The sequence below is a fragment of the Medicago truncatula genome, chromosome 2, assembly GCF_003473485.1.
Source record: "Medicago truncatula cultivar Jemalong A17 chromosome 2, MtrunA17r5.0-ANR, whole genome shotgun sequence".
Classification (NCBI taxonomy): domain Eukaryota; kingdom Viridiplantae; phylum Streptophyta; class Magnoliopsida; order Fabales; family Fabaceae; genus Medicago; species Medicago truncatula.
In genome coordinates, this window is record NC_053043.1 from 10493462 (window position 1) to 10510181 (window position 16720).

The window sequence follows — 16720 nt, forward strand, 5'->3', positions numbered from 1 at the left end:
TTTTTATTTAAGTAATTTGCAAAACAATATTCAAATACTTAATTTTTACACTTATTGAAATGTTTTTTGAGGACTTAAATGTTAAGCCTAAAACAAAGAAAAATGAAATAAAAGAAGAAAATTCCGTGAAAGTTCTTGGAAATAAAATAGGCAAAAAAAAGAAGAAGCTCAAATGAGTAATACAATTAAAATAATTGTGAATATTTCCGTAAAAAGGAAACAAAAGAAGAAAATTCCGTGAAAGTTCTTTGAAAATAAAATATTCACTATTGTTGAAGATCAAAGCAGTTATAAAAAAAAAGAAGAAGATCAAAGCAGAAATACAATTAAAATTTAAAATAAATAAGGAAGGCAAATCAATAAAATTAAAAACGAATTATTAAGAAAAATCAATGAAAAATGATAAAGACCACGGAATATTCTCAAAGAATATTTATGGTTTTTGTAAAAAAAAAAAAACAGATTTGAGGTTTCCTCGGCAGTTGACTGCCGAAGTTTTCAGTTTTCCTCGGTAGTTTACTGCCGAAGTTTTCCTCGGCAGTTAACTGCAGCCGTATTTCTAAAACTTCGACAGTTAACTACCGAGGAGCATTTGGGTAAATTACTGGTGTTTCTCAAGCCAAATCAAATATGGGAACATCAATTATCCTAGTTGTCACCCTAAAAATAATACATTTCTCGTAGAAAAATCAATTTTTTTTTATGTTCCTGTTCTATCTTTCTTTTCTGAAATTTTCATTAGAAGTCTCTAAATTTGATATATTACATCAAAGTCCAGAATCAAAGAAGAGTAAACGAGTATCCCTATACTCAATATCTCCCTATACTCAATATCCTCCGCAATCAGATCCACAACAAATCAAAAGCAATAAATTCTACAAACGCGCGATTCAAAAAGCGACTAATAGATCCATCTACTACTCTCATTCACATTTTCTTCATCGTCACAGTTTTTCTCACTCTCAACAATGGACAAATCAAGCGCGTTAGAGTATATCAATCAAATGTTCCCCAACGGTAATTTCAATTTCACTTTCATCGTTTTCAATTACAATCGCAAAGTGCTTTTCTACTGATAATCGATTTCTCAAATTTGTTACAGAAGCATCACTCTCTGGTGTTGAACCGCTAATGCAAAAAATCCAGAACGAGATTCGTACCGTTGATGCTGGAATTTTATCTGCTGTTCGTCAACAGGTATTCAATTTTTCGATCAAGTTACACTGCGTCATTGTTTCATGTTTTTTCCCTCTCTGATTATGCCTTTGTTTCTTTGATTTTAGAGTAATTCAGGCACTAAGGCTAAAGAAGATCTCGCTGCTGCAACTCGTGCTGTTGAGGTGAATTAATTTGTTTTTGGTTCGGAATTTGAACCTTTCTGTTGTGTTCTTTGTTAGGTTTTATATGCGATTTTTAAGCTTGTTTGGTTTTGTGATGTAGGAACTTATGTATAAGATTAGAGAAATAAAAACTAAAGCTGTTCAGAGTGAAACAATGGTTCAAGAAATATGTCGGGATATTAAGAAATTGGACTTTGCAAAGAAGCATATAACTACGACGATTACTGCCCTTCATCGTCTCACAATGCTTGGTATGTCTTGTTGTATCTAGTAAAAAACATTTGTGGTTATTTATTAAATGGTTCTTGAGCTTGCTAGTTTTATTGATTTGGAATTTGAATTTTATGGTAATTCAATAAATATGTTAATAACTTGAACAAGAGTAGGATTTTAGAAAAATAAGTAGATATTGTGTAATAACTGCCGTGCCAAGCAGAACAACAAGTAGGATAGGAGAACTACCACGTGATGGTTTCAATTGTAATTGTATTTTTGTATTTGAAACTTCAACTCTGATGCAAATAGTTAAAATGTGTTTGTGCAATTTTAACCTATGTACAAAGTACAAGTGTAAAATGGTACACCTATTCTATATGTTTGTTTCAATACTTGATAGTTTTAGGCAAATTCTATGGTGGGCTGCTTTGATAGGTCGTCAATAGCAGACCAGTACTTGAAAATTGTTTAAAACTGCAATTATGGTCGAAGTTGACCCTCAGAAGTAGAAGCTCACAGTCCTTCTCGTTCTCACAGTTGAGATAGTGACCTGCTCAATGTTGATTCGACAAAAACAAGGGCAGACGAGTATGAGTATCTTGTAACTCCACTTAAATTTGTTTGTTTCCCATTATTTTTGTCAAACTAACACGGATCAAGTCATTGTCTCAATCGCGGGTACGCGGAGCACTATGAGTCTATGACCTTTTGCTTGAAAGTTGAAAGGGGCACTGTCAGTTGTTGTCATTGGTTTGGGTGATTTCAAATGTCGGTCAACCCTAGATGTTAGTTTTTAAGATGCATAGACATCTTTAGGTCTTTTATTTAAACCGGCTTACCTATTATGTGGCAGTCTCTGCTGTTGAACAACTCCAAGTGATGGCTTCAAAACGACAATACAAAGAGGCCGCTGCACAGCTGGAGGTATCTATATATAATATCATTGCAGTTTTTTCATTTATAACTGTGATTTTTTTAAATATTTATTTACTGCATGGTGTTTGTCTTGGGGGGATGGTGTTAATTGTGTTAGAATTAGAAGCAAGTCTACCGTAGTTCTGAATGTGTGTAATGGAATGATGCTTATGATTACTGTGTAAGTTAATAATGTATTTGTAGTTTAGGAGTTGGGGCTTGTGAGTAGGGTTTAATTATGGTTTATTTAAGATTACATAGTTTAGTTGGTTAGATCATAGCTTTTGAACATTAGCAGGAAACCTGTGCTGTGGAGCTCAATGTCGCGACCTTATTGTGCATTTATAAAAGGTTGATTCCACAACTCAAACTTGTGGCCTTCTAGACATACAGTAGCTACTCCAAATATTGTGCCAAGGGTCCTGTCTGGATTTTTTTGAAAATGTGTTAGTATTGAAAGGTAGAATATAGGGGAGTCAAAGTAATTAGGATTAGTTAAGGTATGTAATTAGTTAGAGGAGACTCAATTAGATAAATAGGGTAGATACTAAAAAAGGCCAAAATGGATATTCAAGTATTAGGTTTTTATATTGAGCCTAACTCATCTACAAAACCAGCTTGTAAGGTTAGGGTGTAACTCTTTATAAATTCTTTTAAGGCCTTGTCTCTTTTTATAAACTCTTTTAAGGCCTCATCTCTTTTCAAATTGGGTTTTAGTTTTTTCCCAATATCAGGATATCGTGTTTAGAGAGAGAAAAACCTTTGTGAAGGTTAAAGTGTAAGACTCATGAAGGATAATTCTTTCTTTCTCCTTATTTCCATTCAGTTGCGTTTAATCCATAAAAATAATCTGATCATTTACTTTCGAAGGTTCTTATCAGGATTGTTACGAACCCAAAGAAATTGAAATGAAAGAATGATAGAAAGATCAAGAGAATAGAATGTCTAAATGAAAATTGAAAAGAAAATGGAGAATAAAATTCATCCCAAGAGTTTCTCCTTTCATATACAACTATGAAATGCGCTGAATCCTCCTTTTACCCATCTATTCGTATTTTTCCTATTTATGCATGATATCCTCTCTAACTACACTTTCCTAACTATTTAACCACTTAGCTTCTCTAACTGACATGGAGGGATGGCAAAAGGTTGTTGGATGTTTTATTTTGTGTAGATATGTTTTTACTTTTTGGTAAAACAAAATATCTTTATACTTCATATCTGCCTTTTCTAATAGAAACACAGTTCCTGTTGATTCTGTGCTTTTGGATGCCTGCCTCGTTTTTTCTTTTAGCTTCTGGATAGGTTACTTTGTCCCCCCTGGTGAGACATAGCTTGGTTATTGTCGTTGACTTTTAGCTTCTGGATAGGTTCAGTTGTACTTGCTCCTTAGTAAATAATAATCTTTTATGAATTCCTTAGTTTTCTTCTTTCTCAGGGAGAAAGTAGGCCTCTCGTTTTTAATAAACTAATCTATAAAACTAAATATTTTATTATTTTTGTTTTTGCCTTATTTTTATTTATTTATTTATTTATACAGTAATTTGTATTTCAGGCAGTGAACCAGCTATGTAGCCACTTTGAGGCCTATAGGGATATTCCAAAGATCATAGAACTGAGAGAGAAGTTTAAAAATATCAAGCAAATACTCAAGTCGCACGTTTTTTCTGATTTTTCTAGGTACATTGTTTCTATTTCTATCCGCGACTATGTTTGAAAATCTCCATGGGCACTGTAATGTCAATTAGATACAAAATGTCTGTTTCGACTGCTTATCTACATTTTCTTTATTTTTTTGTTTATGACTTGTAAGTTAATCTCACTAATTAAGAAAATTGTTTGGCTGTAAACAGTTTATATGCCACTTTTTTTTAGTGGTAAATGTTAGTAGTTAGTGTTGGAAATCCCACCCCGCGTGAGGGTGTGTGTTGGTAATCCCACCTTAATTGCGATCTGCCCCTAGTTGCCTTGTGTTGGCTTGTCTTTGACGCTTGATAAGAGTTTATAAAGAGGAGACACTCCTCATCTTACAAGCCGGTTTTGTAAGGATGAGTTAGACCCCAAATTTCAAAAGTTAGATTAATATTTACTCCTTTTTCTGGGTTTGAACCAAAGACCTCCTACTCCTTATCCCTTAGCTCAAACCAGTTGAGCTACCCAACCCCCCCGAGCTTATATGTAAGTGGGTCTCAATTTCCCGTTTTTGTCTCAGCTTAGGCACTGGAAAGGAGACCGAAGAAACCAATTTGCTACAGCAGTTGTCTGATGCCTGCCTGGTTGTTGATGCATTGGAGCCTTCAGTAAAGGAAGAATTGGTGAATAATTTTTGTAATCGGGAGCTTACTTCGTATGAGCAAATTTTTGAAGGAGCTGGTATGTTTAATTTATCGCTATTGTTTATTTTGTATTACTTTAGTCATAGCATTCTTGTCAAATGACTGCAAATTTGACTTATTTTTTTCTTTTTCCATCTGATAGAACTAGCGAAGTTGGATAAAACTGAAAGAAGATATGCATGGATTAAACGACGAATGCGATCAAATGAAGAAATTTGGAAAATATTTCCATCTTCGTGGCATGTATCTTATCGTCTGTGTATCCTATTTTGCAAGAAAACTAGGTATGGTATTTATTTATTTATTTGTAAAAACCTGTTTAACATGATTTATGCGGCGATGGGTTTTTCATGCCTTACACGCATTATGAGAAGGCATGGTCATAGTGAAACATGATTACTTGTTTGTTGTAAAATGTCTTTTTAATTTCTTGAATGAATTTTTTGGTGTTGCCGTTGCTTGGGAAGTTATTAAGATTTTGTTTTCCCTCCGTCTTTTTTTGATTAATTTTTCCCTATCTGTATGATATTGAATTTCCCAAGTCAAATTTAATCAACTCTCAAAATTTTGAGATGTTTTTGCTGTATACTTCTATATATGCTTTTACCGAAAGTGATGGAATTAAGAATTTTGCAGAACATGTACTAAACTTAGTTCAGGGTTATTCTGTACAAAATTATTATTGTGCTTATGTAACCTTTCTCTGCAGGAAACAACTTGAGGACATTCTTTCTAATTTAAAGGAAAAGCCAGATGTTGGGACCTTGTTGTTGGTAAGCCATCAAAAGATTAAATACTGGCCTTGCTGTCACAATAATTGTTTCACATGTTACACTTGAGAAGCTGGTTTGGGTTGAACTGAAAACACTTAGATTTTATGTCTTATTTCAAGTGTTTCATATGTTAATTTGTTGCAGGCTTTGCAGCGAACTTTAGAGTTTGAGGATGAGTTGGCTGAGAAATTTGGGGGAGGCACTCAAAACAGAGAGATTGGAAATGAGATTGAAGAAATAGGAAGAAGTCCTAATTCTAGTAGTAATGCTTCAGATATCCGGAAGAAGTACGAAAAAAAGCTTGCTGCACATCAAGGAAGTGAGAGTGAAGTATGTACATGGATAATTGCAGTTGACAATACTAATTCATAAGGACTTTTGAATATTGCAATTTACAAATGCTCATAATGTTTTGTTCAAAAAAACAAATGCTCATACTGTTTTCATTTTACATCCATAGGAAAGAGATGGAAGCAAAGATTTGGCAGTTCCTGGAGCTGGGGTATGGTTTTATATGGCTATTTCCCAACACATATAATTGATTTTATAGGTCAAGTGCATCTATTTATGTTTGTGGTCTCTGTTGTCTTTCATAATGATATAGATGCTTTTGGAATAACCTTTTTGGTTTGTCTTCCTGTGGTTTTTCTTGCATTTCATGGTCACTGTTATCTGGTGTTATTCGATTACTCCAAGATTGCCACATGAGTTTTATTTGTACAGAAAAACTGAAAATGTGCTACATTAGGATATTACGTAATGTTTAAATTTTCAAATCACGCATTGTGGTTATATTCTTATTTTACTTCTCAGTTAAAAGTTAAAACCCTGAAAATTATTTCATGATTTCACAATTTATGTTCCTTTGATCCTGAGTTTGAGCTTATGCGTCAAGTGTTGTCAAATAGTTGTCTCTCAGTTAGTTTACTAATTATTTCATATTTTCCAAAATGGAAAAGCGGGAAGTTAAAAATATGCAAGTATTAATTTCTTGATGAAAAATTAGTCAAGTGAGATTGATGTTTAAAAAAATCACTGGTCTCTTGGTATTTTCTCTACCGTCGGATGTAAGTGTAACAATGACTTTCTTAGAGGTGTTTCCATTTCATTGCTGTTGATCTGTTTCATTAAGATTGACCTGATAAATATTTGGTTGTTTGTACAGTTCAACTTTCGTGGAATTGTTTCATCTTGCTTTGAACCCCATTTAACAGTATATGTAGAATTGGAAGAGAAAACATTAATGGATAGTCTGGAGAAACTTGTCCAGGTAATTTGTTTCCTAACATTAAGATACTTGCTCTGTGATTTTCTTCTGGCTTTTTTCCTTGATTAAAAGTTTCATTCACTACAGGAGGAGACATGGGATATTGAGGAGGGAGGTCAGAGTAGTGTTTTATCCAGTAGCATGCAGGTGAGTCATAGATCTTGTTACAGATTATATGTTACAGGGCAGTTTATATTGTTACTGTCTTATGAGACCTTGATAATTCTTATTCATGTTAACTGATCAACTGTTGCAAAATTGTAATATGGTTAGATAGCTTAAATCTTTTCCCCTCATTTTTATGATCAGTTTGCTTTATGTTAACTTGGTTGTCTTTTGTCGTGCTACATAGTTGTTTCTAATAATCAAGAGAAGCTTGAAGAGATGCAGTGCTTTGACGAAGAGCCAGACACTATTTAATTTGTTTAAGGTAAACTCTTCAACTTAGAGTTTAATATTTTTATCAAGAAATACATAAACTTTCTAACTTGATTATTTGGTGGTTATTTTGAATGGTGGCCTAATCCGTGGATGATTGCTCTTAATGTCTCTCAGAATTCCGCATTCATATTTCTTGCTCTTACGGCTATCATTTTCTTTCCTTTCAAAATAGAAAAAAAAAAACTAGAGAAAAATAATCCTTTCTGAAATCCAGTTGAAGGGTTCCATAATATTTGTTTCTGCTGAGTTAACTTACGACCAATCCTTCAACTTTGTAAAAAATAGGAGGCCTCTGATTTGATTCACGAGACTTTTTGAAAGAAGGATATTCTATCAGATTTTTTATTAAATAATAGTTATAACTTAGTTTCTGCTTCCTTGATTGTAATTTTTTAGGATTGCTTGATAATTGTGAATCACAACAGTAGGCATTTTTTGTTGTAGCCCTCGTAATATCATTAGACACTAGTACATTGTTGCTAACTATTACTTCCCATTAAACAAAGGAAAGGAGAATTCTCAGGTCTGTGGAGGATGGTCCATGACTGATTTCAGACCGAGCTGCATGTTCATCATGCAATAATGTCTTTTATAATTTTGCAATGATGTCAAATAATTGTTCTACTTTCCTTAAAGAGTCGCCTGATGTAGCTTAATGTATTAAGTGTAGTTTGTATGTGGCTGAAGATTTACAAGAAAACGCTGTGATCTGTAAATATATGATTCTCTGGTAGTAGGTTGTTAAGGGGTTAAAAAGAGTACTATTTAACTTCTAGGTCACAAAAGGAAATGAACTCTTGTTGCAATTCACAATGCATATACTTGAACACTATGGTCTCCAGCTTCATGCATTTTATGACTCCATTCCATTTCAATCTTAGGTTTTCCAAAAAATTCTTAAAGCATATGCTACAAAACTCTTTGCAAGACTCCCAAAGGGGGGCACGGGAATTGTTGCTGCGGCTACAGGCATGGATGGGCAGATAAAGGTATCTTGAAAGGAATTGATTTTAATTAAGTGTGATAAGTTATGCACTCATGTTATCAAACAACTTTCTTTTCTCAACCAAAATTAATCTGTGTATGTTGAACAGACATCTGATAGGGATGAACGAGTGATTTGTTACATTGTCAATTCAGCTGAATATTGCCATAAAACGGTTAGTTTCTTTTACATTCTTCATCCACTAGATAATGAGAAAATGGCAGTCTTACTAAATACTAACTTAGCGTTGTACTTGACAGGCTGGTGAACTGGCTGAGAGTGTTTCTAAAATAATTGATCATCAATTTGCAGATGGGGTGGACATGTCAGAAGTTCAGGTAATTGTGTCTTGTTAAATAATGTTTTTATTATGGTTCTCATTTTAACAGCGCTATGCAATTATGCAGGATGAATTTTCAGCCGTTATAACAAGATCATTGGTAACCTTAGTGCATGGCCTGGAAACCAAATTTGATATTGAAATGGCAGCAATGACACGTGTCCCTTGGGGTACCCTTGAAAGCGTTGGTGATCAATCGGAGTAAGTTTAATTCCTTTATAAATTTTTAATGGTTCTTACTCCTGACAAAGTTCCTTAGTTTAATTGTAATGTTCTCTTTGCAGGTATGTTAATGCCATAAATTTGATTCTAACCACTAGCATTCCTACACTTGGAAGTCTTCTTTCACCTGTCTACTTTCAATTCTTTTTGGACAAGGTGATTACCAATACTTTTAACAATTTACAAAACTGTACAAATTTATATACAAAAGAGAATCTCTCACAATAAGAAAAATATAAAACTACCCAAACTCTCTTAGGAAACCTTATCAAAAGTAATAGAGGAATAATAATCTTAGTATGATTATATTCAACACTCTCCCTCAAATTGAAGCATATCCATCATATGCATCTAGCTTGAAACATATATAATCAAGTCAAGGTCCCTGTAGAGGTTTAATGAAGATATTGGCTAACTAATTATTAGAACTCACTGAAGATGTTTTAGTGATGTTCGAAAGGATCTTCTCTCTGATAAAGTGACAATTAACTTCTCTGTGTTTAGTCCTCTCATGAAAAGATGGGGTTTGAAGAAAGATGCAATGGTTTGGTTATCACAAACAAGCTCCATAGTAGTGTGGGTCATAGCACAATACTCTGCTGGAGAGAAGGTATCATTATAATGTAGACCATAAACTTTACTATACCCTTTGGCCGCCATTCGAACTTTCAACCTATGCTTGTATGGCATTTCAAGAGGAAGTGGAATTATGGTCCATGTACGATTGGACTCCAAAGCAGTCATTTCACCAATCATTGCCTGTTGCCTTCCTTGGCGGGATAATACAAGTAGACAATCTTAGGAATAGCGACAGAGGATATTGTAGAAACAAAGGTGGGACAAAAAGCAATGGGTGATAAATAACTAAAAAATTGTAAGTAGGATGATAAGACTACAAGACTAGTCTTTCATATTCATCTTCAACAATTTCTGTGGCATGGATTTTTTTGCTTATTCTGCGAGGTTCTGTAAATTTGTATATATCACTATTAATGTATTGGCGATTTTCAGGCTTCTGACTCAAGTCTAGTGAATTTCCTTAATGCTGGATTTTTCCATCATTTTTGTTTTGAATACTATCTGAATTTATCTCCTAGTAATCATCAATGTAATCATCCCTAATAATTCATATGGTATGCAGTCAGTTGTCTTTAAAAATTTTCACTCAATAACTGCAGCTTGCATCTTCTCTGGGCCCACGCTTTTACTCTAACATTTTCAAATGCAAGCAAATATCAGAAACTGGAGCTCAACAGGTAATGCGTGTTTTTTTTTTTTTTTAATTCCTTTCATTTACATAAAAAATAAAGTCGAAGTCATAGCTTTGACAGTTTTATACCGGCAAGATGGTTTTTTCTTATGGAATAATTTTTTTTAGAGAGGATAATTGAGATATCCTCCAAAATTCAAAGGAAGACAGGAACTTTAAAAAAGGAAAATGAATGAAAAAGATTACGTGAGGGTGTGAGGCTGACTGGTTGTTTTGATACCCTAATCAGCTCCCTATCAAAGAGCCTTTGAAAATGTTTGACTTAGAAGAAGGTTATCTTGAACAATGTCTATCATCAGGCTTCTCTCTTGAATGTTTGTGAAAGGATTGGCAATTGTAGTTTCTCCTAATCTTAAATTGACGGAGAGGAACTAAGAAACCTTGAAGTTTGTGGAAGGCTTGACAACTGAAATGACCAGCGTAACAAACCTAGCGAACATCTCTTGAAAAGATACTTCTTCAGTTGTAGTTTCTCCTAATTTTAAATTGATGGAGAGGAACTAAGAAACCTTGAAGTTTGTGGAAGGCTTGGCAAATGATGAAATGAGCAGCGTAACTAACCAAGCGTCTCTTGACAAGATACTTCTCTCATAAATCATAGAATGCTCATCTATGGCGGAATGCTCCATGGACTCTAGTTTTAAAACTCTGAATAAGGGAAATATCAGTTAACAATTATGCACATGTTTTAAATACATTAGCAAATAAAGGACATTTGTAACCCAAAGATAATAAAATTTCTTAAAAAATAATTGTAAAAATAAGGGAAGATATAAATGTTGAAAATAATATAAATAATTATTATCTTTTTTGTATCTCCACTGCAATGATATGTTTGACGTTGTAATTTGTAACAAGTGTCCTTTGCTTATTGTAAATAAAATGTAATCGTATTTACTATATTTTTCACTTTGAATTATTTTCCTGCTGTGTTTGAGACTGATTCACTTTGTTTTTTCAGTTAGAATTGTATTTATAACATCTTGCTGAAACATTTTCCCATTTTATTTTGTTTCAATAATAACTTTGTTTTCTGAGGAACTCCTTGGATCTCTGTTTATGATGTTCATAAAATAGTAAAATGATTTCTGCAGATGCTATTGGATACGCAGGCAGTTAAGTCAATGCTTCTTGAAATTCCTTCCCTTGGTAGACAGGTAATCTAGCATATAAATGCTAATTCATAATTGTAGTTACTACTGCTTATCTTAAATACAACTTGAGAATGCCAATGTCGTTGGTACTAGAGTTATCACCATCATAGCAAGCCTGTGTTGCTCTGTTCTCTCTCTTCTATTTTGTATCTTTTACCGGAAGTATTTAAATATTTTCCAACTGTAGTTTTCAGATGGACTATATTTATTGTTAATAAAATTCTATAGAAAAAATACACACTTATCTAATCTAAAAATTGATATGTTAAATTATGATCAACTAAGCTGAACCAGAAATGAAACAAGTTTCAGCTTTTGCAGATTATCCATTCCTAGTTATATTGAACTCTATCCATATTAAAATAATCTACTTTCCAAGTGGCATTGATGCACAGATATCAAATATCAATAAGTATAAATAATTGCTAATTCAATTTGCATTTAGTTCATGAAGACGGAAGGTAGAGTAGCGACAATAATGAGCCATCTGGATTAACCAATTATTCTATTTTGCTTATGTATTATACTGCATTGACTAAAAGAACCCCTCCTGGCTATCTGGAATTCTTAGGAACTCGGCCTTGTCAAATAAATATTGAAAATGACATACTTCTCTTTGCATTTCTAATTGTAGTTTTTCTTGTATTTGGCACTAGTTTATCCCATTACACTGACTGCTTGTTCTATGCGACAGACATCAAGTGCTACAAGTTATTCCAAGTTTGTAAGCCGTGAGATGAGCAAAGCTGAGGCCCTTTTGAAGGTGTGCCATACATTTATTAATGAAAAGATTATTTTAAAATAATTTATTATGTTCGGATTAGTTAGATTACTTTTGTGGTTTGAACATCTTACAATTAATATCTTACCTTAGAAGTTTAGGGAACACAATTGTCCCAAAAAATTAAGCATAACCAAACATGTATGTAGTTATTTCTGATACAAAGTTTTTTTTGGATGTCCACGGTTAGGTTATACTTTCTCCAGTTGATTCTGTAGCTGATACTTACCGTGCACTGCTACCTGAGGGTACACCCATGGAATTTCAGCGGATATTGGAGCTTAAGGTTATAATTACCTATTTCTTACCAGTTCTCTATTAAATTCTTCAGTATGTGGATTACTTGTTGCATTATTTTTTTGTTCTGCTGGACCTCTGGTATTTGAAATAAAAACTGCCAGGGCTCTTTTATTTAACATAGGATAAGATTTTATGGATAGGTCAAAAGCACTTGGGACACCTTAAGAAAGCAGTGATATTATTCTGCAAACTTGAGGAGCATAGCACAAAAACACTTTCAAAATCCTCTCTATAAAAATTAGTAAATTCTTAACAAATTCAAGCAGGTCACTAGTTCTGTTGATAGGCCACTAGTTCATTAGCACGTTATTACATGTATATAATTTAATTAAAATGTTTGAAGAAATATTAAATCCGACAATATGAATAAAATAATTGAACACAAATAAGAACTTCAAAAAATAGAAATGAGTAAAGATCCTTCAATTGTTTATATTTTGTTTATGGTTGATATTTTAATCAACGTTGTCAAAATTGCGTGTTAAAACGTTGAAATGTAAAATCACCCTATTTTATGTTTCTAGGTGTGAATTTCGTGTTAAATCGGTGGTGAAATTGGAATTGAATCTTATTTTACTACGAGTTAACTCTATAACATCGGTTAACTTTTAACAACTTTAGAAACTTCTAAAATTCTTTTTATTGGATAGTTTTTTGGATTTTTTATGATTTAGTGGGATAACTTATGTATTTGATACACAGACGTTTTATTACGGTGATTTGGTATATTTTGACTTTAGAATTAAGTTAATGTTTTGAATTATTGATGTATTTATATCATTATATTAGTATATATATGTCATGTATGTGATTTTTATTTTTGATTTGGTGGTATTATTTATGGATTTCGATACAAATCTATGAGCATGACATTTTATTGTGGTGATTTGGTATATTTCGGCTTTATAATTAACTTATTATTTTGAATTATTGACAGATTTATAGTATTATATTAGTATATATGTCTTGTGTATAATACGTCTAATATTATTTTAAGTTTAGGTAGTTTACGAGTCGATTTCACCTAGGAAAAACGAGTTGAGGTAAAAACTCGAGCCTGACTATCTTGATTATAATGCTCATATGGTTTTTCATATTCAAAAGCAATTGAGTGCATGATTTGTAAGTTATGCACCTCTGCTTCATGTTGGCATGACCTATTCCTTGTGTTTTCAGGGACTTAAAAAAGCTGATCAACAAAGCATACTCGACGATTTTAACAAACATGGTCCTGGAATTAAGCAAACTCAGATTACACCTGCAATTGCCCCAGCTCCTCCGGTAGCTCCTGTAGTACCTAGTCCCACTGCTGTTGGACTCGTAGCTTCACGGGAGGATGTTCTAACTAGAGCTGCTGCACTTGGACGAGGAGCTGCCACCACAGGGTTCAAGCGGTTCCTAGCACTAACTGAAGCTGCCAAAGACAGGAAGGACGGGCCTTTCCGGAAGCTCTTTAACCCCTAATATAGAGTAATACAGTCCTTTTTTTGTCAGAGCCCAGAAGCTTGTAAATTTTTTCTTTTCCTTTTTGTTGATTTAGTTGTTTGTTTCTTTGCGCTTTTCTTCCCCTTGATTCTTTATGTAAGGTCAATATCATACTTATCTGTAATTTACACAATCAAATGGAAGCTGATTTTGCAAATAAAAGTATTTACAAATTTGCATAATTCTTTCTTGAGTTCTCCACTCTCTCTCCTACTTAATCCTTAGTATATGAAAATTGGGCTTAATTACTTTTGGCCCCTTAAATTAATTTTGGTCCCTTAACAACAAATGTGTCACATTACTTTTTGGTCACTTAAAATTAATTTTGGTCCCTTAACAACAAAAAAAGTGTCACATTAAGCCTTTAATTTTAGGGTTAAATAAGTTTTTGGCCCTAAAAATATAACGAATTTTATTTTTAGTCCATAAAGAGTAAAACATGATGTTTTCATCCTCCTAAAATTTCTGTTTTTGGTACCTAATGCCCATTATTTGTTCATATTAATAAGGTTATGATCCTTTTATGTTTAAGATTTGTTTAAGTTATGAGAATCTATTATGTCCAATGCATGCCAATATATCCATATTATGTTCAAGAAATAATATACATGTCATGCTAAAATTATGTCTATTAGGGACCAAAAGATAAATTGGAAACAGAATTTTTCTGAAGGATGAAAATATCCTATTTTACTTTTAGGGACTAAAATCAAAATTTGATATATTTTTAACAACAAAAAACTTATTTAACCCTTAGTTCATCCACAAAGAATTCAATTGGGAAGAGAAGGTTAAAGAATCATTCTCAGTTGGTACATCACACACGTAAGCAAAAGTTGATGTCGTTGAGTACTTTGAATTATTAGAGTAAAGAGCAGTTGATAAGCTCTCAATTAGTTAAAATTGTGTAACAGAAACGTGTAACCAAATGTGTTCAGTCAACACATTTTCTATTTAATATAGAAAGATACAATTTAAGGGGGTGTATGTCAAAACGGGCCGGCCCGTTTAGCCCGAATAAATATAGGGCTTGGGCCTAAAATATTGAGCCCGAATTTTAATAGGGCTTTTTAGCCCGACCCTTAAAAGCCCGGTACCTGTTAGGGCTAGCCCGAATGGGCCGCGGGTAGCCCGCATAACAAAAAAAAATTCTATAAATTATATATATTTTTCAAATAATTATTTACTTAGTTGATTATCAAAGTAAAAAACAAAAGTGAAAATTCAATGAATTAACACAAATATAAATGTAATATAAAATTATATTTATTCATTTCGTTATTTATAGTTTTAAAGATCGAATGTATAAATATCTATAACCATAACATATCTAATTTATTTAAAATCATTTTCCTCGTCGTTTTAGTTTACGACGTTTGTATGAAAATGTTTACAATTTACTTTTGTGCTAGACATTATTTAAACATATTAAAAATATTATTTATAAAAAAATTATAGCAGTGTTTTATAGTACTTTTTTAAAATAAAAAAAATATAATTTTTAATACGGGCCGGCCCGTTTAGCCCGTGTAGGGTCGGGCTAGGGTAGTATATTTCAAGCCCGCTAAAGCCCGAAGCCCGCTAGGGCCGGCCCGTTTTGACAGCTCTAATTTATAGCATCCACTAGGAGGAGCAACGACTTACGATTATCCATGTACTAAGCGACGACTTACGATTATCCATGTACCAAGCGACATAACTATCTTTGTCTTTACCCTTTTCTCGTTATTTTCTTGTTTGTTATTTTCTTGTTGTGAATCTCGCATTTGATCACTAATATATACAAGGAACAAACTAATTTTTTTCTTTTTTGACAAAACAAAGAACCAACTATTTTTCACAAGAACAATTGTTGTTTCCTAATTATCAAAAGTATAGTGACTATATAAAAAAAATTAGAAAATTAAACAAGCTTGTTAAACTAATAAGAGGCTAAAAAAAAGCAATGAATTTCTGTAAAAATTAAACAAATCGGAAAATGAAAAAGAGGCTAAAAAAATAAGAAATCGAAATAAAAAAAAAAAATCATAAAAAGATAAATCAGTACAAAAAAACAAGAAATTGGAAGGAAAAAACATAGCATAGAAAAAGACAAGAAATCATACCAAAAGAGAAAACAAAATCGATACAAAAAAACAGAAATTATAACAAATATATATAGACTTTTGATGAATTTAACAAAGAGAAAAGAAGAAGAAGAAATCTGGAATGGGACAGATGACGGCAAAGAAGGGTTTGGAAGAGAATGGCAAAATCTCAAGGGTTTGTATGAGATTGTTGGATGGGAGTAGTATTTATACTTTTGACTAAAAAGTCTCGCAAAATCCACTCCATCCAAGAATCCATCAAAATCTATAGACTTTTGAATACCAACAGACAATTTATAAATCATGAGAAATCTTAATTGAATACCAACGGAATTGGTTGCCTTGAAATAAAAGTCATAATTGTCTTAATTGAATTATATTTTATAAAAGTCTTAATTGAATACCACCAAACCTTTTTACTTTAAAAAATCTTTTAAGATCTTTTGAAATCACAATCCAATACAACCCCTTAAGTTTCTCTAATTCATGAAGATGAATTCATCATCTTTGTTTTTCTAATATGGTATCACGCGCCTGTGATCCATACCAACAATTGAATCTGATTAAACATCTGGAAATAAAGATCATTCAAACTCGACGAGAATGGCTTTCTCTCATGGAAGCAACAAGTCAAAGGAATCAACCACACTCACAAGTCACAAATTCCATCAAAATGTGAGTCTTGCAATTTCTACTCACTGTCTAATTGTTGCTAATGGAATATCAAATACAGATAATCTGACATCTTGCTTGGGAGTTAGAAGATTCTCTTCTTTTCACATGGCTTCCTACCATGCTATTGGATTTC

General features: G+C 32.9%; 1 protein-coding gene across 2 annotated transcripts; it reads left to right on the top strand.

Annotated features, from left to right (window-relative positions):
- Window positions 1-771: 771 nt before the first annotated feature.
- Window positions 772-13987, top strand: LOC11409544 (vacuolar protein sorting-associated protein 53 A). 2 transcript variants are annotated; one of them, XM_013607505.3, is made up of 25 exons: window positions 772-1017; window positions 1103-1197; window positions 1284-1340; window positions 1441-1591; window positions 2410-2480; window positions 4027-4151; window positions 4684-4844; window positions 4950-5091; window positions 5517-5580; window positions 5725-5910; window positions 6041-6082; window positions 6746-6850; window positions 6935-6994; window positions 7200-7277; window positions 8170-8277; window positions 8383-8448; window positions 8534-8611; window positions 8681-8814; window positions 8898-8991; window positions 10014-10091; window positions 11200-11262; window positions 11954-12022; window positions 12231-12326; window positions 13343-13383; window positions 13517-13771. In XM_013607505.3, the coding sequence occupies exons 1-25, from the start codon at window positions 969-971 to the stop codon at window positions 13623-13625; spliced, it is 2322 nt and encodes a 773-aa protein (XP_013462959.1). In that variant the 5' UTR covers window positions 772-968; the 3' UTR covers window positions 13626-13771. The 2 variants fall into 2 exon arrangements, with proteins under 2 accessions (XP_013462959.1, XP_003594406.2); XM_003594358.4 differs by lacking the exon at window positions 13343-13383 and having other exon boundaries at window positions 773-1017; window positions 13517-13987.
- Window positions 13988-16720: the final 2733 nt, after the last annotated feature.

Excerpts from the sequence above, each read along its gene's own strand:
- LOC11409544 (XM_003594358.4), top strand. The coding sequence starts at position 969 with ATGGACAAATCAAGCGCGTTAGAGTATATCAATCAAATGTTCCCCAAC. Across the intron at positions 1,198-1,283 it reads TATCTGCTGTTCGTCAACAG|AGTAATTCAGGCACTAAGGC; the intron begins GTATTCAATTTT and ends CTTTGATTTTAG. Across the intron at positions 5,911-6,040 it reads ATCAAGGAAGTGAGAGTGAA|GAAAGAGATGGAAGCAAAGA; the intron begins GTATGTACATGG and ends TTACATCCATAG.